The following is a 14,975-nucleotide window of genomic DNA, read 5'->3' as shown; positions in this document are numbered from 1 at the left end:
CTTGGATAGGCTCCAGCAACCCCCCACGACCCTAGTGAGGATTAAGTGGTATGAAAGATGAGATGAGATGTATTCGTGCAATTGTTAGTACAGACAGGAAATGGTGTGCTGTATTTGCGGCTAACTTCATACCAGCTCAGACTGAGTGACAACCATATAGTCTATGGAGGCTATAATACAGTAAGACAGAAAACTGAGCTGGTAATTAAAAAGAATAATTTTTTATTAATTACAGAGACTATATGCAAAATAACTTCAGTTAAATTAAATTAAATTAACTTTTAAATGAAATGACTACTTGTTGATATGATCATACAATTTATTTAATCACTCTTAATTAATTACAAGATGAATAAATATATATATTTTTCAATAAGTGTACAGAATTTTTAGAAAAATAAATAAACTCAAACTGAATTTAAATGTTCTAAACATTAAACATTTCATGAATGATAATAAGTGATTAATTGTTAATATAATGATAAAACGTATATAAAATGTATATATTATTTATATCATAACTTATTAAAATTACATTTTTTAATTAATGCATTGTATAAAATTAAGTTTTAATTGTTACAACGGATGTAAGATAAACTGACAAGTAAACATTAAACTATCTCTAGTCTATATCTTCAAACCAAGGGAGGAAGTTAGCAAAAGCTTACATTTAAAAATGAATTTATCTGTCTTTGCAAAATACATTTATTTCAGTTGTGTATTCTTGTAAGATTAATAAGACAATGAGGAAAATAATAATGAAATAAAACTATAATAAAAAATTATAAAAGAGAATCTATATTTCTTTCAAATATCTCTTTATTAAAATTTTATATTTAAGGGAAAGTTCATTCATTTCACAAAAACCTTTGCATAAAAAACAATAAAACAAATAATTGTTTACAACACGTGAACAAAAGATCAGTAGTAAAAAAAATAAAATGACATAATCAGCCTTTATTTCCAAACCAAACTTAGTACACATATAAATAAAAATAAATTCATTTTACAAACAATTTGTTACTTTTTTCAGTCCTTTAATGCATTTAATTTCTTCATCATAGTCCAAACTAAACCACCAGTAAGCCAGATTCAACTTTCTGTAATGTAAATGAACGATTTGTGGTTAGTACCAACAGGTTTCTAAAATTCACCTCCAGTACACAAACAGGTTTCATTATTATTGTAGGTTTAAATGAATTCTTACATAAAGAAGCTATGGAGGGTGGAAGAAGAAACGTCAAAGTGTACCTAAAGGCATAGTAAACCAGAACATCAACAGTAGGTAGGAAAAACATGTTCATTTCCATCTTAACAGTGTCTTTACATTCAAGTTTTTCTTAGGACAAAAGAAAAGTTTTCTTTATAAACATCGCCATCTTCAGGACAAAAGCATAAACACAAAAACACATGACTGAAGAACAACATCTGACCTGATTTCATTGATTAAAGCACGTTTTCATATAAAAAAAAATTAAGTCTGAATGAATGTTTCTGGAGCTGATGACCATTTTCTGTCTGTTAAAATTAGAGCTTCCATAAAGACACTTGAAGTCAGCAAGTCTAAGTCAGCTAAATGGACGGATACCTTTGCATCACTGCCAAAAATGTGCAGATTTGAATTTATATCTCATCAGAAAATGGTTGAAAGGCTCTTGATGTCCTCATCGCTCCTCCGCTAGCAGTGATCTGAAGTTCTTCAGTTCTCTGATACTGGTGGAAATCCTGTGAGGCATCAGAAACATAAGTCTGACTGCAGCATATGTTCCCATTAAAGTCAATTCATACATGAAAGTTTGAGGTTCTGAGTTTAATTCCTGCAGAGTTTAGGTTGGCTCTGGTACAATTTTTATCAATAGTCAATATTTTAAATATAAATGAATAGACAAATTGAGTTCTGTCGACACTAAGCAGTAACCTCCCGGACTGAAAGATGGAGCTGGTTCATACATTCCTGATTATCAGCTGGATAATTCTATTATTTTAATCTGGCAAACACTTGCTGGCCTGATGCAAGGTCAGAAAACTGAAGCCAACCTGAAGTGACCAGGTCCACACCAGCCACATGTTGAAGAACAGAACGTGACATGTAACACTTCCTCACCTTCCGAAGGCGTTGAGCAGGGAGACGATCTCCTGCCGGCTCAGTTGGAAACTGGGTCGCTGGTTGCTGGATTTGGGCAGAGCTTCAATCTGTCGCTCTGAAAACAAAATCTTCAGCGCTGTGCCTAATCCTTGAGTCTGATGACAAGAGAGAGGGGCATAAAGGCTGGGTCACTATGCAGCAGATGGTTCCAAACTACACCAAGCGAGGTCTGCAGGCAGTGTTTGGGCCCATACGGCCGCATTAGCAGAAAATCCTTGTGCCTTTGTTATATTATTGACTTAAATAATTGGCAGGAGGTTTCATTTTAAAGCATATTGGAGACTTTGGGAGGTTGGCAAGCAACAGAACATTTTACCTGTAGTTTCCCCCACAGGCGACATTTGAAGCAGCCAACACAGTCCATGATCCTGGAGATGTTGAGGAAGGCCAGTCTGATGTCCTCCTGACATGAACAGTGGAGTTACACAATAATTAAATCAAATTGTCAAGTGATTTTTGTCCAGCGGGGCTAAAAGAACCAGATCAATCCAAAAGGACAGGCTGAAACAAAGACAACTAGACTGGAGAGTTTCTGAAGACTGAAGACGTTTCATCCAAGTAGTTTCTTCAGTTCTGAAAGACTGGTGTGTTTCTATTCAGTATAATGAGACTGTTATAATGAGATGTTGTCCAATGCTCTGTTTAGTTTAAAAAGAAATCTCCCAGTCTGAACTTCACCACACATGTTAAACGAAGTCTATGATGGCAAAGAGAAACTGGATCATGGAGCAAGACATGACCCCAAACACAAGTCACTCTACAAAAGAATAGTTAAAGAAAAACAAAATAAATGTCTTGGAATGACTAAGTCAAAGTCCTGACCTTAATCCAATAGAAATGTTGTGGACAGACGTAAAACAAGCAGTTCATGTGAGGAAGTCCTCTGAACTGAGGAATAGGCTAAAATTCCAGCTGCTGCTGTAGACAACTGAGTTGTCATGTAAACGGATAAAGTTTGAATCTCAAATTAGGAAAACTGTCGATGTAAACGTAACCGTTGTTCTGATACGAGCTGGAAGAAAATGCATTACATTACAGAAACTGAGATATAAATGTCACCTTCAGCTTGTTTATTATAAAATATTTACAGTCCAAATTATTTTTTGGATATTAGTTCTGCAAGATGTTGTGTTTACCTTCAGTTTTGCTGCTTCCTTTTCATCCCCAGCAAACAGAGACCTCTCATCAAAGTGCAAAGGAAAAGATCTAGAGGAGCAGGGAAAGACGTGTGATATTAAAAGACGGACTATTACAAGATGAGTCGCTCGGGTCTGGTTATGATCAAAACACCAGGACACCTGGAGGGGTCTCACTGACTGACCTGGCCAGCTGCAGGATTTCCAGCAGCAGCTCTTTGTGTTTGTGGTCCTCCTCAGGTCTGCCCGTGTACAGTCGTAAAGACGGCTGCTGGAAGACCGGCAGAGCTTTGGCCAGCGCTCGCAGCTCTATCAGGTACAGGAAATAGAGGTTGCGGAGCCTCTTGGGTCCCTCACCGGCCGTCAGCTCAGAGTCGAATCTCTGCCTGAACTCAGACACGTTGTGACCCCACTTCTTTTGGAACCAGGTGTCTGCAAGGAAAGAGAGGACAAGTTAAAGCAAAGCTTATTAAATCATGACCCTGGGAAAAGTGTGCGATTGTGTGTCTCACCATCCAGCAGGTATCTGGCGCTCAGGTGTATATTGATGCTGGAATGGAGGCCGGAGATGAGCCGGTAGAAAGCCCTCTTTTCCACACACTGACCTGGTGGACGAAGACGGAGAGAAAGCTGACGAAAGGAGAACGAAAAACACAACACAACACAACAGCTGAAACATCAGCTCACCTTCCAGCCAGCTGTAGAAGGTCCTCGCTGTAAATAAACACAGAGACGTCAGTGACCGTTCTCCACAGTCCGCACTGAGAATCAAACTGTGTGTCAACGCGATGTAGAGTTTATTCATTTTTATACAGTCAATGATCTACACATATGTTGGTGTATGTTATTGAAAAAGCAGGTTTCATTAGTGTCAGATAACGAAACTAAGAAAAAACATGTCTGGACTTTTGCACATCGGTAAAGTGACATATTTCAGAAAAAAAGTGTTTATATTCTCCGTCTGTTAATGCACTGGTGGCTATTTTGTGGGGTGTAATATTAAAGAGGTCTTACTTTCACTTCCTGAGCTGCTCTGGAACGACTCAGGGACAAGAGGTCGTCTGACAGTGTACGGCCTGCGAAGGGGAAACAAAGGAAGTCATTAATCTCTTATGTCTCGTGTCTATTTCAGTTGATAAATGCATTCATTATGTAAGAGTTGTCATCTGGATGATGGCTTTTTTTTTTTTTTTTTGATGGAGCTTAACCATAATAATGACACCATCCAACAATAGCAGAGCTTCATTCTGCTTCACTTGGTTAGTTTATGTTACTTAAGAGTTTCTATATATTCTCATCAAAGACCCAGTGAGGTAAAGTTCTTAAATATGTCACAAAAATAGAGGTAATTCATTCTGTGAGGGAGGACTTTGAATTTTACTCCCTTCGATTTTTAGCCCTCCTCCATGTGGCTTCAATCAAACACTCCTGAGTCTGCTCTTAAGGCAGAATATGAACATGTACAATATAAAGAGTTTACTTGAAGCAGTTCTCCTCGTAGATGCTGTTCCAGATCTGCCAGGCCTCTGGTCCTTTGTATCCCGTGAAGCGCTCAGGGTTCAGCAGCAGGTCAACGTACTGGGAGTCAGGTGACTGCTCGTCTGGGAAACAGTAACACTTTAGTCAGCTGTCACATTATCTGTTTGATTAGAGGAGTTACACCCCAGCAACGCTGCAACAGTCCATCATGATTGTGTAGTGATGGATGACTCATGAATGTGTTAAGAAATCAAAACCCAAAACAGTTTCCATTACATGTGCTAATACTTTGGTGTACTGTTACACTATAGGAGTAACACTATACTTGTCATTATATTTGCAAATCAGTTTTTTGTTCTAGTTTTCTGGATTCCTGTGCTGCTTTTCATCTTTATATTTCCAAAAATGTAAAAAAAAAAAAAAAAAATTAAAGTTGACATATTTTCATCATCATATTCTATAAACACTAAACTTTTTTTGATATGATCTGATTTTATCATGTACCTGCAAAATATTCCTCACTTCCTGTTCACTGCAGTCATTCTTGTTCTTTTAATTATGCTGCTACTAATTTTACCTCCACACCATCTAAAACATGGTGTAGTCTTACTGTCATCATACCAACAATGTTTCTTTTTATATTTCCAGAAATATTATGTATTGTGATTACAAATCAAAAATGTAATTTATCCTGACCCACACTTTTATGTATATTGTTGAATGCAGAGGTTTACACTATTACAGTGGTATAGAAGCTTGATTCATTCATTTGTTTGAGTGATTGGCTGAACTGTACCATCAACCACGCAGAAACGCTCTGTCTCATCATCGTGTTTGTTCCATTCAAGCAGAGCCTCTTGGGTCTCGACGCTGAGAATGAAAACAGAGAAGTCGGTGTGTTTAGTTTCACCTGTTTACTTTAGGTGTTCCAACGACTTCCTGCAGGATCTCATTTGACTTTCACAACTTCTTATCATCACGACAACAGACGGATTAAAGAAATGGAAACTTTCTAACAGCTTAGATTTCAACATACAATTTTACAAAATCAAATGTGGAAAGAAATTCATATAAAGATAAAGATTATGAAGATTAAATGCAGACCAATGCTGTTTTATTAACTAAATTATATATATATATTATATATGATATAAAACTATACAGTATTATATACTGTATAGTTTTCATTTGTAATTTGTCTTGTTGGCCTGATGCTCCAGGTTCTGCTTATCTGGGTAGTTGAGTAAAAGGAAATAACTCTTGATACCAGCAGGATGCAGTAGTCTGTTAATCATAAGTAAAATAACAGCAATGGGTATTATTGTGACCAAGTAATTTCCTTCGAGGATCATAAAGTCTGTCTAAGTCTAAATCTAAGTCTAGCTCAGAGGCTAGCAAGCAAAAAAAAAAAAAAAAAAAAAACTCCACAACATAATTTGCCAGTGAAAAAATCCTGTACTGATATGATGAAACATGAATTTCATACAAGGATAAAGAACTGTATGAATATATTTATTGTTTGTAAGTTAGAATGTTGACAAAACTGACCTTAAAGACACGTCTACAGCTCCGAGATGCTCCGCCTGCTCACACTCATCAGACTGCCTGTTTGCTTCCTCTGAATACTGAACACAAACACAGACATATTAAAATGTAAAATAAACAGGAAATGTACGTCCTCACATTCAAGAGCAATATTCAACTATGAAAACTAAGGAAAATAATAACACAAAACGTCATGGAGAATGAAAAGGGAAAAAGTCAAAACATGGGTGTCCCAAGTACTTATTTTACAATCCTAAAGTTTGACATATCAATATTATGACTGGTCATGATCCCTAATCTGTTACAGAAAATTAGTCATTTACAATTGTTAGAGCACTTACAACTGAGTCACATGCTGCAGCACCAAACTGTTATTGTTTTCAAAATGCTTTTAATTAAAGATTTCCCATTTTCTCTTTTGTGCGTCCCCTTTGTCAATACAGATGTATTTAACATCAGAATTGTGCATAAAATAGTATCAATAATAGGACTTTAAAGCACGTTTGACTGACTCACCTTGTTCTGGGACGAGGATCGGATCCCTTCAGGCACCTCATTCTGTGCGTAGACAGAGTTTTAGTCAGTGTGATGTAAATACTGTCACGCATTTCACCTAGTTTCAACATGACAACTGTATCTGAGCAGGGTTTTGACTCTGGCAACATTTGGGTTTCAGGTGGGGCAGGTGAAGAGCTCAAAGTTGGCGTGACATATAGAGACACATTAAAAGGAAATATTAAAGGCTGAATTAAAATGATTGATTAAAGTAAACGTAGCTAAAACAGTCCTAGCTGTCTGCCTCGTCTTCACCTTTTTGACCATTTTTGAACTAGCTGGTTCAAGGTGGGCGATGGCTGGAGACGCCACCATCATGGAGGGTTCATCCATCATTACATCTATTCAATGATTAACACGTGTAATCTAGGGGTTTGCATTTGCACCGGATATTAAAATTAAAGGCGTTCTCGTAATTTCACTTGTGTCCACAGTTTGACCTCAGTGTGAAAATGCGTTGGACAGATGCTCAGAGGAGGAACGCTGCTGCGTGTATGGACTTCACTGCCAAGTTATCCGGGCACAGATCTACACTAATAACAGGTTTAACTGGGTTTGTTTACAGCAGGTGGATGAACTCACAAGAGAGCACGGCTTCACAGCGCAGTCCCTCAGGCCACAGTGACTGTCGGCCGTCCAGAATGGACACGGCTTATTCAGGTTCACCTGCAGAAGATTCAGTCCAAACACATCCTGAGTAACGCACATAATGTGTATATGTGTGTGTGTGAAGGGGGTTGCATCAGCTCAGTTCATCTCACCTTATAGAACCTGAAGTAGTCTGACTCAAGGAGAGATTGAAGTTTGGGGAAAAGCTGATCGTTGTTGAAGCCGTCGATGGTCTCCACGTCACAGGCGCAGTCGTCCAGGTCACCGGTCACCTTAAACAGGAACCACAAACTACTGGTTTGAGATAAACAAACTGAACAACAACACAAAATATGCCACTACTTCCCCTGGTTTCAGCAACACTCAAAGCTCAGAACTGTTATGATTATTAATATTATGAGAATAAGGTGATTCCCTGAAGTTATCTTGCCTTTCTTTCTCTCTTCCGGACTGAGCTCAAGCAGATTTACTTATCTGCTCTTGGTATTTGAACTTCCTGTTCAGTGTTTTCGATTGCATCCTGTAGCTAGAGATGCATTGGATAAATTACTAATGTTTTTTTATGACACTGTGGTTAGTAGTGCTATTGATTTATATTGTGCTGTCCCGATGCATGTTCTTGTTATAATGCTACTAGTCCCATCACCAAAAAATTATCATCCAGCTTAATTACCACCTTTCTGACACTGTGTCAACATCAACATTAAACAATCATGAAGTTAAGATTTAGTGCAGGACTTTTATATCACCACCATTCACAACATGTGTCTGCTAATCATAAACAAAAAGAGGAAGAAAATACTACCCACGTTAATCTGAGGTCCACCTATTTCAGGTGAGTCAGTCTAGAATCATGTGAGTTTAAGGCGGATTCAGGTGTACACCACCCACAGAAGTTCCTGATAAAAGCCTATACTCCCCATCAGTCATTTAAAACTTGAACAAGTTCAAACATATGCAGTTGCCTCGTGTTTTCATCGTGATGGCTGGAGAACTGAGAGTCTTCCTAAAAGAGCTGGAGGTTGATTTTAAGGTGTGCTTTTAACATCTATTTCAATAAAGAGTTCACTTCTAATTAAAGCTTTTAAATAAAATAAACATACGTCTCGTAATGCAGGCAGCGACACAACACAACAGCAGAAACTACAGGAAGAATATTACAGTCAGTCACTCACCTGACAGAAACACCTGCAGTCTACGGAGCTCAACAGACTGAGGAGGAAGAGGAGGAAGAGGAGGACCAGCAGCTTCATGGCGACCCCTGCGTTCAGTCGGAGCAGACCTCTGTGAGAAAACTCTTCGGACAAGCGAGTAAAGCTTCAGCTGTTCGGTGGTAGCAAATATATAAAAGGAGGAGGAGGAGGCAGTAGGTCTGCGAGAGGGAGGAGGAGGAGGAGGTGTTCTGCTTCCTGATGTTTCCTCATTTCCCGCCGGCTACGTGTAATACGTGACGGCTCGAGCTGCGGCTTTAAACGCACGTCTTCAGGCTCACGCAAGAGTTTGACATGCTGGTGCCGGAAAATAAATCTTCATTTATACGCTTTTAAACGCATTTATACGCGTATATAATAGGCATAGATACGTATTTCCTGTTCCCTCACAAAAACAGTTCGGCTGAAACTGATAGCGAGGACAATGGATTTATACAAAATAATTAAATAAAATGTATCCAAGTACATATCTAACGATGTATGTGTGTATTTATCTAAGTATGCTCAACAATTATTTGTTTTATTATTTATATGTTGAATTACCATGTGAATTACGCAACGTTCAGGAAATATGTTGAATGTTCTACGTCATTGTTTATATTCATGGTCAGGGTATGACACGTGCTGTCAGTGGTGACGCTCACGTACACTGATTGAGACATCCTGCTGTCAATGGGACTCTTCCATAATTTTTCAGGTAAACAATGGTAGTTTTCTAGGGAAGACGCAGTGCAAGAGATGGGACTTATTTCTCTTCGTATGTGAGGACTGGGTATTGTGCATCCGTTCCTTTCTAAGAACCGTTCAAAAGACTTTTTAAAATGCCAGTCTAATTTGAGTCATTCAGACCAAATTAGACTCTGATTTGGATCAGTCATTCAGACTTATACATCCCATCAAAATGTGTACTGTTCGTAATGAACGTCGCGTTTACTGGGAATTGCCTCTGATGAAGAACCCGGTCCAGTTTATAATTATAATAATAATAATAATTATATTATAATAATACTTCCTGTTAACTCAGTGACAACTCCCCATTATTGTAACACCAAATGTAAGCCTCAAGATGGCGCCAAAGGTAACGTAGAGTTTTACATTTGAAGGGGCAGATTACCCAAATCAACTTGTAAGTTTCTTAATGTTCTTAATGACTTAATACAAATGATAGCATTTACACCAGCATTAACATTCTATAGATTATTTATTATATGTATTTAAACAACTGAAATAACTCCTCTGATCATCCATAAAATACGTTATTTCTTCACCTCTGTTCTCCATCCTCTCAACTCATGTTATTGTTCCAAATGTATGGGTTTTTTTTAGGAACTTTTCTCTGTACATCTGCGCTGCACATGCACAGTAACCACCTTCTGATGTCCTGACTTCTGAAAATGTAGTACAACACTGGTCTATGAGGGCCCCATCCTGCCTCACTGTTATACCAAGGGATTTAAGATTATTTTTAGAATCATTGTTGTACAGTTTCACACATTTACATAATAATGTAGGTTAAACATGTTACCAGAGGACACATTATTTGAAGTATAGGTCTGTTATCCAAAGCACACTTTTCCTAGTAGACTACCTTTTAACCTGTCAAATAATATGTTACAGTATTTCCCACGACAACCGTCAGCAGCAGTATCAACAGTGGGAGACCACCTATAGGTAAATTTTTCTATGGCTGTCATTGTGCATCTCCCTTGCTCCATTACAGACTGTCTCTAGGTGTCTCTGTGAGCCAAGTATCTGTGTAGCTTCTGTTTACTGACAGAAGTTAATCCAATTTAAACTGTTTCTCAGTTTAGAGAAGCACATGATAATCTTGTGATTTCTTGCTTTTTTTTCTTCTTTTATGTTTTTCGGTCACTGGACCCATTGCCATTGTGAATCGAGCTTGAAGTTGTTGATGCAGTTTGGAGCAAAATGCATTTATTCCACTGGGTGGTTGCAGTTTTCCTAGTCGGCTCATCTGGGCTGTGTTGTGAGGGATTTCTCCACGCACAGTGCAAAGTAGAATGGTATAGTATAATTTCTTTTGTACATAGTCTGATAGTGTTATGTTTGCTATACCAGTTATAAAAGCCATAATGGTTTTACTCTTCCATCTTTTCATGTCTTGTATGGACAGAACATACTGAGTATGTGGTAAATATGTATTAGTAGTGTTGTTTCCAGTTCTAGTGAGTTTCAATAAATGTTATGTTCAGTCATCATTCCACTGTTACTGAGGGCCTGCATGTGATTATTGCTTCACTTTGCTAATTCTATTTATTTTATTGTATGTAGCATACTGAACCTTTTCATAATTCCTGTGTCTGATGCTTTAGAAATGGAAATGAAAACAATCTTCGTTTATTATTCCGAATGTATCCACAACTTTGTTGGCAATATCACATTTAATAGGACATACTAGCTATTTGCATAATTTATCTGAAACTCCTAGGCATTTCTGGTGTTCCTGTTTAAAACACTGATATGTGTTATATTTGGTAAATGTTGCTGTGTAAGTTCGTCAGCTAGTGTTACAAAAGACAGTGGACTGAGATATTTCTTGTGATGAAAAGCCTTGGTCTCATATCAGCAGTTTTTAATTGGCTCGGGCCATCTTGACACAGACATTTTAGTTTATCTACCATAAAGCAGATACACAATAGAAAGAAAAGCTTTTAACTGACAAAAGGGTTGTCTGGACAAGCCAAGTACTTAACGCTGTTGTTCTTCAAGACAACAATGAAATGTGGAATATTTCTGACAGTGGATCTGTTTAAAATATTCCAGAAAGATTCGATAGAACGAAAAGGAGCAGCTGTTAGATAAAAAGCTGTGTCCGACAGGTTACACACCTCCAATTTAAATTTACCTACTGACAATTCCCCAAAAGCACATTCAGTATCTGTGCTTGTTTTGTTCCATGCAGGTACTTTGGGATACCATGTCAAGTGGTTTATGAATCCCTGGTTTCACAGATTAAGAAATGGAGAACAATGTCTGGCTGCACCATGGGAGGACAAAAGTGCCTGTACAAGGTATGTATATGTGTGTGTGTGTGTGTGTGTGTGTGTGTGTGTGTGTGTGTGTGTGTGTGTGTGTGTGTGTGTGTGTGTGTGCGTGTGTGCTTGTATAATACAAAACACTTGACTCTTGAGCTGTAGAATCTTTATTTTTGTTGTGGGTCATTTAAGAAACACCCGAGGCTATTAAATGTCCTGTTCTTAGGTGTAGTGAATTTCTTAACTTACTTGCATTTCATCCATACTATCCATACTGAGTAATTAAGATGTTGATTAATGGTGCTAGATGAGCAGTGGTTTATGGCTATAGAACAGCACATGGTACTGAATTGAGAGACAGTCTTGTTAATACACATCTGCCTTACCGCTCATATCTGTGTTAGCTGGAAATAGCCACTGCCCAATGATAGCAAAATGTCATGCAAAATATTAATAGTCAATAATATATAATATGCTACACATATGTCTCCTGGTTCAGTGAGTTTCAGTGAGTTTTTATACGGTTCAAGTGACATCATTCAACAAACAAGAAGAAAAAAGTATTAATTAGCAAGACTAGTCTTAAGGGGGTGGCATAACAAAGGACAGCAACGGCATGAGGCAGCTCGAGCACCTTTCCCCTCCTATCACTTCATTCTGTATTTCTTGAATCGGGTAGTTGAATGTGACGATGTCTAGCTAGCCTGCTGTTTATTCACCCATTTTCCAGTTCAGTGATGCATCTGACTTCCTGTGCAGACAGAGCTAGTGTTGTTCTGCCGACTAGTTTTTATTTAATCATAATCATAGTTTAAATTTAATCAACTCCTGTTCTGTCTACAGCTGCAGTCTGCCTCTGTCCACTTCATAGCTGCCAAGCACACTACTCCGTTTACGAGTTATGTGGACATCCTCAACTTCCGTCTGGTCTCGTATCACTTCTTCACTTCCTGTCATGTTACGGTAGGTTTTCACCCATAATGCACTGCCTGACAGTTTCTGTCAAACACCAGAAATACAGATTTAAACATTCAGTATTTGCAGCATGGATATGTATTTGTTGGTATATTCTGGGGTTTGAGTGTTTGCGTTGGATTTCGTTATCTGGTTGTGTTGTATTTGCAGTGTATGTTTTGTCAAACTAATAGGGACATTTTCCTAACTGACGTTGTGTTGTGCTCTTAGCCACCACAAGAATGTCATATAACCACTGACAAACAAATCCTAATCATAGTTCCTACACTGTAAAACATTACAGCTCCATTAAGTTATGTGAATGTATTTCATATTTTTAACTCCAATAGTCATGATGAGTTTTTGATATTGAACTCAATTTTGTAAGTTTTCTAAACTTAAAGTGATCCATTGGCTTGACTTCTTGTGAGTTTTCTGTGTCTGTGTGGTCAGTCATTTAACTCATGCCTTGAAGTTTTGAGTGAGGAGGAAGGTGATATGATTTTAATACTAGGAAATATAGACCCTGTCACGGTTTTCACATTTTATTTTTTTAATACAATAGAACTATAACCGTGAAATGGTGATACCTCTGAAACAAGGCCCTACAAAAGAGGCTTAAACCACTGTGGTCAAGATGAGAAATCTAAGGAGAAACAAAAATGCCTAGCGCTCTCAACTTAAAACAGCATTTGATATGAATTCAGTTAAACTGATCTTAACTTGGAAATGTTAGTTGAAATAGCGAGGAACTGTGAGTTCATTTGACAAGATAACATGAGTTTTCTTCAGTGAATAATGTAACATAATGGGCTGTTTTAACTCATAGTATCAAGTTAAAGCAAGAAATATTATAACTAGTTAAAACCAGTTCAACCACAGTTTTGTTTTGTTTTGTTGTTTCAGCTCACATACTTTTAAGGCAACAGGTTAACTTTCGTTTCTGGTTTGAAATGATCTACAGTGTATGAGTCCAAGCTCCTTCCTATTTTTGTTTCTGGTATTTCTGAGACTCTCTTAGTCAGCCTGTAGTTTGTAGGCCTGTGTTTGTGGCATTTGCCTTTATTCTCCTTTTGTCTGCGTCAGGTCTGTGTAACCTGTGTACTATTTAACTCTGTCTCTAGGCCATGTCCATCTCCCAGAACTGGTATGCCATTAAAGACCATGGCACCAACTACTGTAACCTCTACAACCTCATGGAAGGTAAGATGTTTAACAGTATGTTGATAAAACCTCTGACAGTCTATTAAAACCCTTTAGTTGCAGTGAGTAGTCCGGTTTGATAGAATTAATCATTAAAGGTAGTTCCACAAATTCAGTGTCTGAAAGGTTTCACACAGTGCATACCGCGATCTAAGTTGTTATTCTTGTGCAGTTTTTGTGTTCTGTGGACACGTGCTCATCATACCTGACATATCTCCTGTCATTTGTTGAACAGGAAGTGGCCTAACTGAATCCAGGGGGTATAAAGAGGTGACCAGTGACTTCATGTGCACCCAACGCTCCTCTGCCAACTGTACCGTCTACTGACTGATATTTCCAAGAGCACAGAATATTACATTGCCGTATAACATATGATAACCTTGACATCACCCGCTTGCTATTATGTATTTCGGTGTTTAGTGTGTACATAGTTTTTGCACCCTTCAGAATGTTCTACATTTCTGCATAAAAATGCCTCAAGACATGTGAGTGTTTTTGAGTCCTTGAACCCTGAAAGTAGACAAAGACAACCCAATAAAACAAATGAAACTGGAATATTCTATTTCTGCATTTGTTTATTCAAGAAAACTAATTATTTGTACATATGTGTCAGTTGTAAAAGTGGTGAACCCCTGCCTTCATTGTCTGGTGTGACCCTCTTTTGCAGTAGTAACGTCAGACAGACATTTCCAGTAGCATCTGATCAGTTGTCTGCGGATGCTGGGAGAAATAATAACTCCTCATTGCAGAACCACTTCAACATTTCTATTTCATTTGTTTGACTGGCATGTCTTTGTCTACTTTCGGGCCTTGTGTGAAACGTTAAAAATTGTGAAGGGCACAAAAAAGTGTCACTGTGTATATATACACAATACAATACCCGATATCTACACAGTATACCGTTATATCAGTTTATCACTACTGCATTTAACTGGTTGAAGCGTAAAATAAGTTGTGATCATAAAAACACAGCTAGATTCATCATATTTTATAATTATGTATATATTATGTTTTGATGTACAAATATTAGTGCATATTTATTGTACGAGCAAATAAAATTAAAATGTTTGTCACTCTCACAATGTGCTGCGCTCCTGGTTTGTGGCTTCTAACATTTGGCTACTAACATTTACATTTTTTG

General features: G+C 37.8%; 2 protein-coding genes across 3 annotated transcripts; one reads left to right on the top strand and one right to left on the bottom strand.

The window, feature by feature from the left end:
• Window positions 1-801: 801 nt before the first annotated feature.
• ero1a (endoplasmic reticulum oxidoreductase 1 alpha) lies at window positions 802-8,839 on the bottom strand. Its single transcript, XM_047581495.1, has 15 exons — window positions 8,646-8,839; window positions 7,623-7,742; window positions 7,444-7,527; window positions 6,823-6,864; window positions 6,310-6,386; window positions 5,558-5,631; window positions 4,763-4,883; window positions 4,297-4,358; window positions 3,970-3,996; window positions 3,795-3,887; window positions 3,468-3,714; window positions 3,283-3,352; window positions 2,463-2,549; window positions 2,105-2,241; window positions 802-1,725 (listed from the first exon to the last, which is right to left on the bottom strand). Exons 1-15 carry the CDS (start codon window positions 8,721-8,723, stop codon window positions 1,665-1,667), a joined length of 1,380 nt encoding a protein of 459 aa, XP_047437451.1. The 5' UTR covers window positions 8,724-8,839; the 3' UTR covers window positions 802-1,664.
• Window positions 8,840-10,415: 1,576 nt separating this feature from the next.
• On the top strand, window positions 10,416-14,913 carry LOC125005978. Of its 2 annotated transcripts, none has more exons than XM_047581680.1 (5): window positions 10,416-10,705; window positions 11,654-11,713; window positions 12,521-12,640; window positions 13,756-13,834; window positions 14,070-14,913. In XM_047581680.1, exons 1-5 carry the CDS (start codon window positions 10,703-10,705, stop codon window positions 14,159-14,161), a joined length of 354 nt encoding a protein of 117 aa, XP_047437636.1. In that variant the 5' UTR covers window positions 10,416-10,702; the 3' UTR covers window positions 14,162-14,913. The 2 variants fall into 2 exon arrangements, with proteins under 2 accessions (XP_047437636.1, XP_047437635.1); XM_047581679.1 differs by having other exon boundaries at window positions 11,605-11,713.
• The last annotated feature ends 62 nt before the right edge of the window (window positions 14,914-14,975 follow it).

The sequence above is a fragment of the Mugil cephalus genome, chromosome 3 (genome assembly GCF_022458985.1).
Source record: "Mugil cephalus isolate CIBA_MC_2020 chromosome 3, CIBA_Mcephalus_1.1, whole genome shotgun sequence".
Lineage (NCBI taxonomy): Eukaryota > Metazoa > Chordata > Actinopteri > Mugiliformes > Mugilidae > Mugil > Mugil cephalus.
The sequence above is the reverse complement of the archived record's forward strand: the minus strand, read 5'-3'. Positions and strand labels throughout refer to the sequence as shown.

What these genes read in the sequence shown, in the direction of transcription:
- ero1a (XM_047581495.1), bottom strand. Translation starts at nt 8,723, where the DNA reads ATGAAGCTGCTGGTCCTCCTCTTCCTCCTCTTCCTCCTCAGTCTGTTG. An exon ending in ACTGCAGGTGTTTCTGTCAG is followed by an intron (nt 7,743 to 8,645) that starts GTGAGTGACTGA and finishes TTCCTGTTTAAG; the next exon opens with GTGACCGGTGACCTGGACGA. An exon ending in AGGAAGCAGCAAAACTGAAG is followed by an intron (nt 2,550 to 3,282) that starts GTAAACACAACA and finishes TGTTCATGTCAG; the next exon opens with GAGGACATCAGACTGGCCTT.
- LOC125005978 (XM_047581679.1), top strand. Translation starts at nt 10,611, where the DNA reads ATGCATTTATTCCACTGGGTGGTTGCAGTTTTCCTAGTCGGCTCATCT. An exon ending in GCACAGTGCAAAGTAGAATG is followed by an intron (nt 10,706 to 11,604) that starts GTATAGTATAAT and finishes TGTTCCATGCAG; the next exon opens with GTACTTTGGGATACCATGTC. An exon ending in GACAAAAGTGCCTGTACAAG is followed by an intron (nt 11,714 to 12,520) that starts GTATGTATATGT and finishes TTCTGTCTACAG; the next exon opens with CTGCAGTCTGCCTCTGTCCA.